Source organism: Dipodomys ordii, unplaced genomic scaffold (assembly GCF_000151885.1).
Source record: "Dipodomys ordii isolate 6190 unplaced genomic scaffold, Dord_2.0 Scaffold81, whole genome shotgun sequence".
Lineage (NCBI taxonomy): Eukaryota > Metazoa > Chordata > Mammalia > Rodentia > Heteromyidae > Dipodomys > Dipodomys ordii.
The window spans coordinates 1,202,406-1,216,058 of NW_012267297.1; the positions used below are offsets into that span (position 1 = coordinate 1,202,406).

General features: G+C 53.8%; 1 protein-coding gene across 1 annotated transcript in view; it reads right to left on the bottom strand.

Moving 5' to 3' along the window:
• The window catches only part of Grin2b (glutamate receptor, ionotropic, N-methyl D-aspartate 2B), a 118,789-nt gene that overhangs the window by 17,332 nt on the left and 87,804 nt on the right, over window positions 1–13,653 (bottom strand). The window contains exons 4-7 of the mRNA XM_013025087.1: window positions 4,721–4,923; window positions 3,958–4,129; window positions 3,254–3,407; window positions 673–798 (exon numbers count right to left, since the gene is read on the bottom strand). Of these exons, the coding sequence (XP_012880541.1) occupies window positions 673–798; window positions 3,254–3,407; window positions 3,958–4,129; window positions 4,721–4,923 (655 nt within the window). The remainder of the gene's footprint in view (window positions 1–672; window positions 799–3,253; window positions 3,408–3,957; window positions 4,130–4,720; window positions 4,924–13,653) is intronic.

Genomic DNA, 13,653 nt, shown 5'->3' on the forward strand with positions numbered 1-13,653 from the left:
CTGCCTGGGCTGGCTTCGAACTGTGATCCTCAGATCTCAGCCTCCTGAGTGGCTGGGGTGACAGGCGTGAGCCATGGTGCCTGGCAGCCCTGAGGTTCTTAATGAAATTTTAGAGGCTCTGTTTACCAGTTAGGGCCATGCACCCCACCTTGGGCCATTCTGTGAGTGACCAGGACGTGTGAGCTCAAACTCCTGCACAGTTCAAGCTCCTCTCGCCTGGCAGCTCAGGAACTCGGACCCCTGCGAGTCAGGCTGTGTGTGAGTTCTCATCCTGGGTGGACTGATTTCCGTTTATTATTCTCCAAACATCTGTCTCCCGTGAGATCTTGTACTCTCTTCTGCCCTTTGGGGACTCAGTCAGTGACAACCACCAGCAACAGCCTGGAGTAGGGGACCCTTATTCTTAACACGCGTGTGCCATCCGCCTGGTGACTTGGCTCTTCCCATGTAGATGCGTGGACACACGTGGGACATGCGGACACAGCTCTTCATCCCCTGCTGTACTTCTCAGACCGGACCCCGGCCCACGTGGCACAGGCTGACACGAGCACTTTCGTGGGAGTCTTTGTTAGGTGTTACTGGGCTGCTGGCCCCAGAGATACATTAAACCACAGACAGAGAGAAAGAGGGGGAACACAGAGAAACAAGGATCGTGCCCCCCTCCCGCCTTACCTCTGCCGTCCGCCAGGCACCGGTTATAACCCACGGGGCTGAAGTACTCAAACACGAACACGGCCACGGCAGACACGATGAGCAGCATCACGAACATCATCACCCACACGTCCGCGCTGAACGGCTCTGCGGTGGGGAGGAAAATGGCAGCGGGGTCAATGCGGCGCGCCGCGCTGAGCAGAGCTGATCGTCACGCGAACACGCGAGAAAGGCTGCTTTGGGTTGGAGCCCCCCTCCCTTTTACTACAAGCTATGACGTTATGATGATTATAATTAAGGGGCAGGCAGAGGGCGCACTGATTGTCACTCCGTCCTTTGAGGTGTGTAAGGACTGGTGTGCATCGGCCCCGTTATCTGGGTCTCTGAGCCCAAGATACAAGGAGATGATCTAGCAATGGCGGCGTAAGACAATGTCGTCCCCATGTTCTGCTCAATGCTGTGCCCTAGCCGTTCATACCACAAAGAAGCCTCCAGGAGTCACGGCTTCATGGCCACGTTAGCTTTCAACAGACTTGGTGTAGCTCATTCCAAGTTGTGCCAGTCCTGGGGCTTGAACTCAGGATCCTTGGGTACCATCCCTTAGCTTTTTTTTTTTTGGTCGGTCATGGGACTTGAACTCTGGGCCTGGGCGCTGTCCCTCAGCTCTTCAGCTCAAGGTGAGCGCTCTACCACTTGAGCTACAGTGCCACTTCCGGTTTTCTGGTGGTTTATTGGAGATAGGAGTCTCACGGTCTCTCCTGCCCGGGCTGGCTTTGAACCATGATCCTCAGATCTCAGCCTCCTGAGTAGCTAGGATTACAGGCGTGAGCCACCAGTGCCCAGCTATCCCTTAGCTTTTTTGTTCAAGGCTGGCACTCTACCACTTGAACCACAGATCTACTTGCCTATCTCGGCACTGAATTAGTTGGGCAATGATCATGAAAACTGACTGAAAACTGACTACTAATCCTCCCCCCCACCCGCCGCCCCGTTTAACCTTCCTTAAACTCCTCAGCAGAGATTGACTTCTCCAGCCTGCTCTGTGTGATGTCAGACACCATGAGGAGACAAGAAAGTAAGTCCATGTTTGGTTTTCTTTCTTTTTAACGCACAAAATGACAACATAAATGCCACCAGGTACTAGTGCTCATGCCTGTAATCCCAGCTACTCAGGAAGCTGAGATCGGAGGAGGATCGCCGGGCGATCGAACCCTGGGACTCTTGTCCCCAATGAACCAGCCAAAGGCTCAATGTAGGGGCGTTGTTCAAGTGGTAGAGTCCCAGCTGTGAGCAAAGTGGTAGAGAAGTGTGTGACCCTCTGTCCTCTCCAGTGGTGAGTTAACACAATTGAAAACATGCCCGGCACAGGTCACACGGCTCCTGTTCAGAATGTTTTGACTTCTCTTGTTCCTAACACAAGCTGACTGACGCGTCTCCAAACACAGCCATGGAACATTCTGGGGCTCACGGGTCTTTTAGATCAGAAGCTAAGGTCAGTGTGCATCTGGCAGAGTTCGGGATGCACGCGTGTGTGTCTCTTCCGGTGCCAATCATCCTTTGAAGGAGAATATGCAAATATATTGCATCCCTCAGATTCGCACGCACAAGGGCCGGCTGACAGTCGCCCATGAAATCACCAAGGACAAAAGTGTCTTTCACTATGAATAAGAAGACCGGCCAATGGGACGGAGTAAATTTATAGGAGAGAAAAAAATTCCACTCCGTGTGCATCGACTGAATTGATTCTTGCGCAGACGCAATGTGAGCTCGTGTCCGCCTCTGTCCGCTCTGATGCCAGCCACATTTGAAAACAAAGATGCCCGGGTCCTTCAGAGAGACTGTGACTCGTTCAAGGACCCAGGAGTTGGTTTACGACCAACCAGCCCCGTGCTGTGTCCTCAGGGTGATGGTTTATTCGTTTCACCCCCTCTTTGTGCCACAGCCCCCGAGGGAGATAACTATGGGGTGTGAGCCCCCCACGATCTCATCTAATTGAAGTTGGCCCAGGCTCATGCCGGGGTCCATGGGCTCTGAGGGCTTGGCGTTTAAGATGGCCGAGGGGTGGGCAGGTGGGAGGGTGGCAGGGGGGGAGAAAGTGGCAGATCGCAGCCTCAGAAGATCCCCTGCACCCCGTTTTTTTTTGGTAGTGCTATAACTCAACTCCCAAGGAAAATAATAAAAAAGCAACCGGGTGTATCCCACTTTTGACGCCGGCCATGAGAGGTGCTGGCGGCAGGAGGTGGTCCCCGGGCCACCCCGGGGAGATGTCTTCTTCTTGGATGAGGAAACCGAGTGTCAGGATGGAGCACAGCTGCTCCCCATTAACTGAAGTGATAAGGAAAGGACTGCAGCAGGCCCCCTGGCGGCCTGTCCGGACACTGTGGATGAGGTGTCGCCTTCTTGTTTCTCTGCGTGTTCTTCCATCTCCATATTTGGGAAGAATCAACACTGAGTCACAGCCAGGTGGACCTCCGGGACCAGCTCCCCCCGGGCAGGAAGGACAGCCGCGGGCCACCACCGTTCTGCTGTTCTGCCCCCTCCTCTCGCCCCCCCCATCTGCCCACCCCCCATCTGGGCAGCGGCAGCGGCACCACTTCCTTACCCAGGAAGGCGGAAGGCGAGACGGTGCCGTTGCTGCGGGACACCATGACGCTGATGCCGGTCTCGATGAAGGGTACAGAGAAGTCCACCACCTCTGAGCGCTCCTCATTGATGGTGAGCGAGCCCACCGCCATGTAGGCCCTCTTCATCACCACCTGTGGGCAGAGCAGTGCCGTGGTCAGAACATTCTGGAAGGCCAGGGCCACCCCCAGGGAAGACAGAACATTCTGGAAGGCAAAGACCACCACCAGCAAGATAGAACATTCTGGAAGGCAAGGGGCACCACCAGCAAGATAGAACATTCTGGAAGGCAAGGCCACCACAGGGAAGATAGACCATCCCAGAAGGTGCGAGGCCAACACCAGGAAAATGGAATATTCTAGAAGGCAGGGGCCACCACCAGAAAAGTAGAATAATTGGAAGGCCAGGGCCACCATCAGAAAAACAGAACATTCTAGAAGGCAAGGGTGATCATTAGGAGACCAGAACACTCCTGAAGGCCAGGGCCGTGACAGGGAAGATAGAACATTCCTGAAGGCCAGGGCCTCCACCAGCACACTGGGGGGCCTCCTGGGGTGGGAGTGTTAGCTCTGCTCACTGTTTGGTGTTTGTGGGAGCGAGTGTGTGGCCGGGCAGAGCCCGAGTCGGGGCGGGGTGCGGGGTGCGTGCGGGGCTCCCGGGCTCACCCCCAGCCCGCCCGCTCACCTCGCCGATCATGCCGTTCCACGTGCCGTTGATCTTCTTCCCGTGCTTGCCGTTGGTGACCAGGTAGAGGTCATAGGTGAACTTCACCGACTTGGAGATCTTCTTGAGGATGTCGATGCAGAAGCCCTTGCAGCACTTCTTGATGTAGCCCGGCTCCTCGTCTGTCTTATTTCTGGCCGCCAGTTACAGGAGAAGAAAGGAGAGAGAGAGAGAGAACGACACAAGAAGCGCCATCTTAAGCCGGCCCAGAAACGCCGCCATCGTACTGTGATCGAAACGCACTCGGTCCCATTTCCTCACACATTTTTTTTTATGTCAGTCCTGGGGCTTGAACTCAGGGCCTGGGCGCTGTCCCTGAGCTCTTCAGCTCAAGGCGGGCGCTCTACCACGTGAGCCACAGCTCCACTTCTGGTTTTTCTGGTGATTCATTGGAGATCAAAGTCTCACAGACTTTCCTGCCGGGGCTGGCTTTGAACTTGAGATCCTCCAGATCTCAACCTCCCAAGCAGCTGGGGTGAGGGGCGTGCGTTACCTGCACACAGCTCCCAGAGGTTTCTTAACCCTAACTCCCAATAGGTGTTTTATCCGTCTCCCCAAATCGTGCTGGACCCTCAGACTGGGGGCCCTGCTGGCTCAGCACCCACAGTGACCTGGAGCCCCCCAGGAACTTGAGGCCAGGCAAGGATGGCGGTGGGGACCTTGGCGCAATCGGCGCCCAGGCCACACGCCTCCCCCCCCTGTCCCCTGCCTGCGGACCACGTACTCGGAGATGATGCGCTTCTGGCAGGGGACCGTGTTGCGCATGCAGGTGCCGCTCAGGGGGTCCACGCTCTCCACGATGACAAAGGGCGCCTCCTCCAGCGTCACGATGCTCAGGTGGTCGTCCTCCTGCTCCTCCGTCTCGGGGCACATGCGCGGCCACACATAGTACTTCATCTGCAGGGACTTGTCTTTCCACTTGCCCACCTGCGTGGAGTGAGATGGGGGGGGAGGGCTCAGGCATGGGATGGGGGGGAGTGAGGCAAGGGGGGGAACGAGCCCCCCCCGTGCCCACCCAGAGCTCACACTGGGTGAGGAAGGCAGGGGTGCAAGGGTCTGTTTAGGGCGCATGAAGCTGTGAGGAAAGCTCATTCTACCTCGCTGAGGGGGCCGGGGGTCCCATCTGTCTGTTCCATTTCACCTTAAGACGCAGGAGAGAGAGCAGGGTTCAAAATCTCCTGCCCCCCCTTTAATTTTTATATGTAGTCGGTGGTGAGACTTGAACTCAGGGCCTGGGCGCTGTCCCTGAGCTCTTTCACTCAAGGCTGGCACTCTACCACTTGAGCCATAGCACCACTTCCAATTTTCTGGTGGTTCATTGGAGATCGGAGTCTCATGGACTTTCCTGCTGGGGCTGGCTTTGAACCATGATCCTCGGCTCTCAGCCTCCTAAGTAGCTGGGATGATGGGCGTGAGCCACCGGTGCCTGGCTCTCCCTTTTTTTTTTTAAATTATGGTGTATCGATGTGTGGGTATATCACCGTGCAACACCCTTGCGTGGTTAATAGATGCTGGTAAAAAAAAAATCATTATTATTATTATTTTAAGATAAAGAGCCTTGAGCACAAAGAGGCTCAGGGACAGTGCCCAGGCCCTGAGTTCAAGCCCCACGACCCCGGACCCGCACAAAAACCAAACAAAACCCACGAAGATCAGATGCTGGTGCAAGACCCAACCCAGGTTGGTGGGGAATATACCGTCCTGGCAGAATTTGGACCAAATGTCTCTTGGCATTCTTGCCAGCAAGATAAATGACCATACAACCTACTGTGTACACGGACAGATTGAACAAGAGTTTAAAATCTCTATCTACCCCCCCCCCAAATAAAAAGGAAAGAAAAGGTTATTTAACACATCAGTGTTGACACTAAAGGAGCTCTTTAGTGATCCAGCAGAGGGTCTTTGTTTTGTTCACAGCAGTGACTGCAGAGAATGCTTTAGAAAACAAAACAGGGGTCTAGCAGGCAGAGAGCAGACAGCCCAGGGCTGAAGGGAAAACACACTGGGCTTTGGATCCACACTTGGGGGATGCTGTGGGTGGGGGTATGGGGGGATGTGGCCGGAGTTGTTGTTAAGGATGAGCATTTGGATTTTTCTTTTGCCAGACCTGGAGCTTGAACTCAGGGCCTGGGCGCTGTCTCCAAGCCTCTTTGTACTCAAGGCTGGCGCTCTACCACTTGACCATTTGAGCCACAGAGTCACTTCTGGTTTTCTGGTGGTTTATTGGAGATAAGAGTCTCATAGACTTTCCTGCCTGGGCTGGCTTTGAACTGGGATCCTCAGATCTCAGCCTCCTGAGTAGCTGGGATGACACATGTGAGCCACTGGTGCCTGGCTAACATTTGGATTTTTCAAGAGCAAGTTCCTGTTACTAAATAGGAGATGATTCAGCAGTCTATAAAACAATTATAATCACAAAAGGCAATCTGTAGACAGACTTATGTCTGTGATCAACTTTGCTTTGTGTTCAGCACATGACAGCTGGAAAAAGAGGTTCTGAGCCCATAATTCTGGAAGCCACTCATTTATTTTTGGTGCCAGTCCTGGGGCTTGAACTCAAGGCCTGAGCGCTGTTCCTAAGTTTTTTGTTTGTTTGGTGGGTCATGGAGCTTGAACTCTGGGCCTGAGCACTGTCGCTCAGCTCTTCAGCTCAAGGCTAGCGCTCTACCACTTGAGCTATAGTGCCACTTCCCCTAAGTTTTTTTTTTTAACCTCAAGTCTAAACTCTCTCATTTGAGCGACAGCCCCACTTCTGGATTTTTGCTGGTTCATGGAGATGAAGAGTCTCACCAATTCTCCTGCCCAGGCTGGCCTTGAACCGCAGTCCTCAGACCTCAGCCTCCTGAGAAGCTGGGATGACAGGTGTGAGCCAGCGGGCCTTGGTGAAGGGCTTGTTTCTGTGCAAGACTCGTGTATTGTAAGCTGTTTTTCTTTTCCCCGTTTTCTTGGGGATGACAAGGCGAGAAGGAAAGTTAATAAAATCTATAGATGGCTAAGAGGAGATTTTGTTTTGAACTACAACAAAAATCCACTACAAATATCAGGTCCATGCTGGTGGCAAGGAGGCGCGGCGTTGGAGGACACATTGGGACGGGCTTTTTTCTCGGTCATTCTTGCTGTTTCTCTTTTGCATCGCTGGGGATCGAACCCTGGGTTCGGCATGTTTTAGGCACATGCTACCCCTGACCCATGCCCCTGCCTTAAATCTCTACAGATTAAAGTAGGTTACAAATAATGAAAAGTTGACTAAAAGGAGGAACGTTTACATAGAAAGAACCCAGCCTACTTGACAAAATTCTTCCTTCGAGGAGAAGGAAATATGGCAAGAATATTACGCATGGAAAAGTCTGGAAGGGCAATGAAGAGTCACTAGAGAAAGAGCAGCTTGAGGTGCAGAGAGGAACATTCCAGAACATTTTATCTACAGAATATAGGATCTTGGAAAGGTAGAGAAGGAGCAGGAAATGAAGATCAACAGGGAAGAGGAGAGACAAGAGAAAAAAAAGTGTGGAAGAAGAAAAATCAAGTGAAGAATGTTTAATCAAGTAGGTAAATTTATAATCAAGCGGGTGAACTTACAGTCGAGTTTAAAACATGATCAGGGGAAACCAACCAACCAATGAAAAGTTAAGACAGAACAGGGAGAATCAACGAGTGTGAAAAACGAGTGTGAAAACACTTGTACTTCCTGGAAGGTGAACGCTACGCGGACGTCAGTACCACAGACTCCGTGGAGGGGGGAAGGGGGGAGGGAGAAGGAGCCTTGTGCCCCGGGGGGGTGGGGATGGATCATCATCCTTCCCCATGGTGTTTTAGTGCCTGCGCTCTGCCCAGAGCTGGGCAGATTCCAGAAGAATCTGGAATCCGTGGAAGGACAGAGCCGCTGGCTAAGTGGCGTGCGGTGAAAGGGGGGGGTCACAGCTTGTGGCGGAAGAAACAGATGATGAGAAGAGTGCTGGGGGGCGTGGGGGGGGAGGACGCCTGTTTACAAACACGGCTTAATTAATTAGCCAGCCAGAGGAGGCCGCGTGCAGGTGTCAGGCCGAGAATTAATTAACACCCGGACGCCAGCCCCCGGGGCGGTGTCCAGAGCCACGTGGTCTAGTACCATGACTGAGCTCGCCAGCAGCGCTCTTTACTTTGCCCAAGTTGCTCTGGTGGCCTGATGGAAGCTACTGGACTGAGAAAATGCTAGAATGACCATGGGCTTGGTGGATCGCAGTGGGGAGAGGCCGCTGTGTGTCAGGGAACGCCAAGGCCTGCAGACCCGCCACCCCGATCTTCTGAGGGTCCTGAGGTGTGAACTCAGGGTCTTACCCTGGCCAGGCAGGTGCCCTACCCCTTGAGTCACGCCCCACCCTGCTTGGCGCCCAGGCGGCCTCAGACCTCCGTCTTCCCAGCTGGACCTCCTTCCTGTGCAGCTGGGATGGCAGGCTGCTCCACATGCTGCTGACTTATTGGTCAACACGGACTGGGTCCTCTCAGTCTCTGCCTCTGGAGCAGTGGTTGGGATTACAGGCGTGAGCCACCCTACTCAGCCCTCTGCCTCTGCTGACTGCTTCCTTTTGTTTCAATGGGCAAAAGAGCTGCTTGAAAAGACGCAGCAGATGCCCCCCCCCCCGTGGAAAATACACCCAAGACGGTGAGAAACACAGCCGGATGGAGTTGTCCAGCCTGGGGAGGGAGGGAGCCAGGGCCAGTCTTGGAGGAAAGGGGTTTTTGCTCTTTGCCCCTTGTGGGCCTTGGAGAGGGAAAAGTGACTTTCAGGGCCGGCTGTTAACCGTTTCCGTTTGTCACGCGTGCATTCTCTAGCGGGCGGCGTGGAGGCTGTCCTGGCCACGTCTTGGGGTGGGGGGGGTTAATGGAGCGGAAAGTAACTGTGGGTCACACTGTAAATAGAACGCAGCAGCGGGGCGGCGAGGGTCAAGGCAGGGCACCGGGGAGGCCGGAAGCCGGGCAGAAGGACGCGTGGACACGGGGACAGACACAGGGTGGGGGGGTGGAGAGTCGGAGTGCACCACTGCTGAGCAAGCTGCTCGGACCAGAATCACATGTGAGAGAAGAGAACACTACTTCCGGTCTTGCTCCAGAAGCATCGGCTCCAGAATGTCTGCTCCAGAACACCTACTCCAAACGCCTGCTCCACAACACCTGCTCTACAACGCCTGCTCCAGAACACCTGCTCTACAACACCTGCTCCAGTACACCTGCCCTACAACACCTGCTCCAGAACATCTGCTCTACAACACCTGCTCCAGAACATCGGCTCTACAATGCTTGCTCCAGAACACCTGGACCACAATACCTGCTCCAGAACACCTGCTCCACAATGCCTGCTCATGAACACCTGCTCCAGAATACCTGCTCCAGAACACCTGCTCCACAATGCCTGCTCATGAACACCTGCTCCAGAATACCTGCTCCAGAACACCTGCTCCACAATGCCTGCTCATGAACACCTGCTCCAGAATACCTGCTCCAGAACACCTGCTCCACAATGCCTGCTCATGAACACCTGCTCCAGAATATCTGCTCCAGAACACCAGCTCCACAATGCTTGCTCATGAACACCTGCTCCAGACCATCTGCTCCAGAACACCTGCTCACAACACCTGCTCCAGAATATCCACACCAGACCATCTGCTCCGAACACCTGCTTTAGAGTCTTCACACAGGCTCCACCAGGAGAGTCTCTGGATCTCCATATGGAACATCCATTGATAGCAACTTTCCTTCCCTTCCCCTCCCCTTCTCTCCCCTCCCCTCCCTGCCCTCCGGTCCCCTCCCTCTTCCTTCATTGTTGGCAGTACTGCAGGTTAGAACTCAAGTCTAACGCTCACAAGACGAGTGCTCTGCCACTTGAGCCGTCGTACAAAGTCTTTTTTTGAGATATATATATATATATATATTGTAAAGATACTGTACAGAGGGGTTACAATTACATGCGCAAAGTAATGAGTCCATTTCATATTGAGCATTGTTACCCCCTCCTCTGTTTTTCCCCTGCCATCCCTTCCCTCCCCACCTCCCACAGTCTTTTTCCCTTAGCAATTTTTTCAGAGACTTCTTTTGGGGAAGGTGGCCTGGGCCAGGCTGGACCTCCATCCTCCTGTTTTCACTTCCTAACTTGGCTAGGATTTCAGGAGCCCACCATTAGGGCTGGCTTAAAAAAAAACAAAAGAATTGGTTAAGACTTTTGATCCCTCATTGACCAAGCTGGCCTGGAACCAGAATCCTCTTGCTCTCCTCCCGCGCCCCCTGTCCCCTGCCACAAGTAGCTCGGATCGCAGGCTTGAGCACTGTGCGCAGCCAGCCTCTGCACGAGTGCAGGAAATACAGGAGAATAGCTATACTCTGATGTTCTGAAATCCCAATGCACCACGCTCTTGAAAAGTTTTTGAGTATGGACACGGATGTCAGGAAAGGGTTGCTCTGGCTGCACCCCGGCACCTGCGAGGGAGACAAGGGGTGAGGGAGAGATGGGGTGAGGGAAAGATGGGGTGAGGGGGCATGGCTAGAAGAGGAACGTCACCATGTCCCTTAGGTGGCTGAGCTCACAGCTCCGAGCTGGGATGATGGGGGGGGCGGGGGTCTTGCCAGGCTGGTGGCTCCATGCGGGCTCAGAAGAAAGGTTGTTGAGAGGGGACAGAGGGGGTGGGGTGGGGAGAGAGAGGAGGGGACACAGAGAGAGGAGGGGGTGTGAGGGGAGGAAGAGGAGAGGACAGAGAGAGGCATAGGAGAGAGGAGGAGACAGATAGAGAGAGGAAGAGGATAGGGAGGAGGAAATAGAGAGAGGAGGTAGAGAGAGGCTCTTCTCTTTGGGGACTGGGGTCCCCCACAAGCCCAGTGCCAGCCAGAGGCTATGTGACCCCGGCCCCCTCCGCCTCTCCTTCCTCCATGTGCCTCTCAGAAAAAAAAAAAAAAGAAAGAAAAAGAAACACCAAAGCTACGGCTGTGTTCTAGAATTTTCCTCTGTGACCCCGAAGCAGAGAAGCCATGGAGAGAGGGGGGGGCTGCCTCACAACGCGGCGGGGCCTGGGAGGAGAGTCCGGAGATGACTGATGTTATTTCTGGGGTTCTGGTGATGTCATGGGGGGCAGGGACTGGGGGGTGAAGCCTGGCCCCCTGCTTTCTTTGCAAAGCAGCTCCAGGAAGAGACTGGAAAACCCACGCTGAGAGGCAAGCGGAGAACCCCTGCGTGGAAGCCACGGATGCCGGGCGAGAGGACCCGGCCCCGGGGCCGGCAGGGACCACGCGTGGAGGGCCCCACCCCGTGGGTTGGTTGGTACATTTTCAGCTAGAATACACTTCTGGGGAAACAAAACAAAACAAAACCCAAGAGAGGCTGGAAGGGACTGGGGGAGCTGGTGTCTGCCAGGATGAGTAGTGGCCGGGGACACGCGTGGCACTGTCACCTCCGCATCTGCGTGCGCTGTGGGGACGCGTGTCTCCTCAGCCTCGTCTCGTAGAGATGGATTAGAATCCATGGAAGGGATGGCAAACGAGACCACGAGAGTGTGTGTGTGTGTGTGTGTGTGTGTGCATGTGTGTGCGTGTGAGTGAGACAGTACACGAGTAACACAATCGTTTCCACACTGGGAAGGGACAAAAGCCTGTCTCAAAGCGACGTGACCTTCTGAAGAAGCAGATCATAGGCAGAGACCCCCAGCCCTCAGCACCCCAAGAAGCTGGGGTGACAGGTGTGAGTCCCCCCTCCTCCCCGTGCCCGGCTTCTAACCCCCATTCCTCCCTTTTATAGTTATGGAAACTGAGTCACGACGGCTCACGGCTCACCCATCACCCCCCCCCAGATTGACGGCAGAGCCAAGACCCCCGAAGTCCCATTTCTGGGGCTCAGAATTCAGCAAATGGCTTGTTCAATGCGCCACTGGAGGGGTGAGGCAGAGAAAGAAAACGGGGCGCTTCGCTTTGTAAAGACTCAGAGAACGCGGAATCCCACGTTTGGAAAAGGGACACGTGGACAGCACAGAGCCACAGAACCCACAGGAAAAACCCACAGGGGGGCACCGAGAACACAGCTATGAAATGGTGCCTTGGGGGTGAAAGACGCTGGGAGCCAGCCTGGGGGGCCAAATCGCCTTTTCATGTTCTACAAAGTTCTGGATGCTTCCTCCGGGCGGGAGGCCTGCGCTCATCTATTATTGAACATGGTTAAACGGCGCTGAGGAGGAGCGCAGGGAGACGGATCAGATCAGCAGCCGCAGATCACTAGGGCTGTGTGTGCTCGGGGGCCCTGTGCACGCCCCTCCCCGGGGCCACCGGGACATCAGAGGTTAACAACGCTGCCCACCCACCATCCACGTGGGCCCACGCACTGCGCAAATGACCACAGGACCCAGCAGCCTGGGCATGGGGCTGATCGATTCCTCTCTCAGGGCTTTTCTGGGTCAAAAATCCAGATGCTGTCGGATGCTGTGGCTCACGCCTATCATCCCAGTGACTCAGGAGGCTGAGATCTGAGGATCGTGGTCCAAAGCCAGCCTGGGCAGGAGAGTCCATGAGACTCTGATCTCCAATGAACCACCAAAAAGACAGAAGTGGAGCGGTGGCTCAAGTGGTAGAACGCTCACCTTGAGAACAAAAGCTCAGGGACAGTGCCCAGGCCCTGAATTCAAGTCCCAGGACCAGCAGACACACACACAAAACAAATAAACAAAATATATACAGGCATTTTTCCAATGAAAAAGTCTTATCCCCGCCAAATTAACTCACACACAGCCGCTCTTGGCAAATGTTGAAACCACTACTAGATGGTGCTCTGCTTTGTTGAATGTTTCTCCATTCCCATCTATGAACATGAAATATATACATTATAAATAAATAGATATATTTGACTTTATATTTATATATATATTTAACTTATTGGGCCTGCTTGGATTAATCTGCTTCTGTGTGAGATCTTCAGCCTCTTTTCCCTCAGCTAGTGGAGTTCATAAAATATTTGGTGTACTGTGTTCCATATAAAAACAAAGTTAAATTTTCATGCCGCCGTCCTGGGAAGATTTAAGGGCTGCTATTTTAAATTCCCTGCGGTGCACTGGCATCTGGCTGCACCTCCAGCCGATGCCTGGTGGGTGCCCGGTCGGTGGGGTCTTGGGGTCGTGTGGCTGTGGCTGTCGGACAATGGTAGAAGCTTTCTGAGAGGAACAGAGGTTTCTTGAAAACCCCGTGTGAGGGGCCTCAGACCTTTGTCATCCGTTCAAGGCTGGTCCAGACAGACCTTATCTCAACAAACAAGCAGAGTAGGTGGTGCACTCCTGTAGTCCCAGCTAGAGGGACATAGGGAAGCGGATCAGAGCCAGAGTGAGAGCCCAGCCTTGGCCCAAAACAAACCAACAAACTATCAAGCAAAACCCACCACCACCTCCACAACAAAACACAAGATCCTATCTGACAAGAACCTCAAGAGATAAGGGCTAGAACACCTGCCTAGTGAGTGTTAGGCCCTAAGTTCAAACCCCAGTACCCCCCAAAATGGAAGTGGGCGGGGAGAAAGATAAGAGGAGATTAGGCTCCGTGGACAATTTGAGCCCTACGACTGGCAAAAAATAAAAATAAATAAAGGCCTTGGTTTTGCGTCTTCTTGATGGTGTCCATTCCATTTGATAAGAAAACTGTGACAGGGGTCTGCTGGGA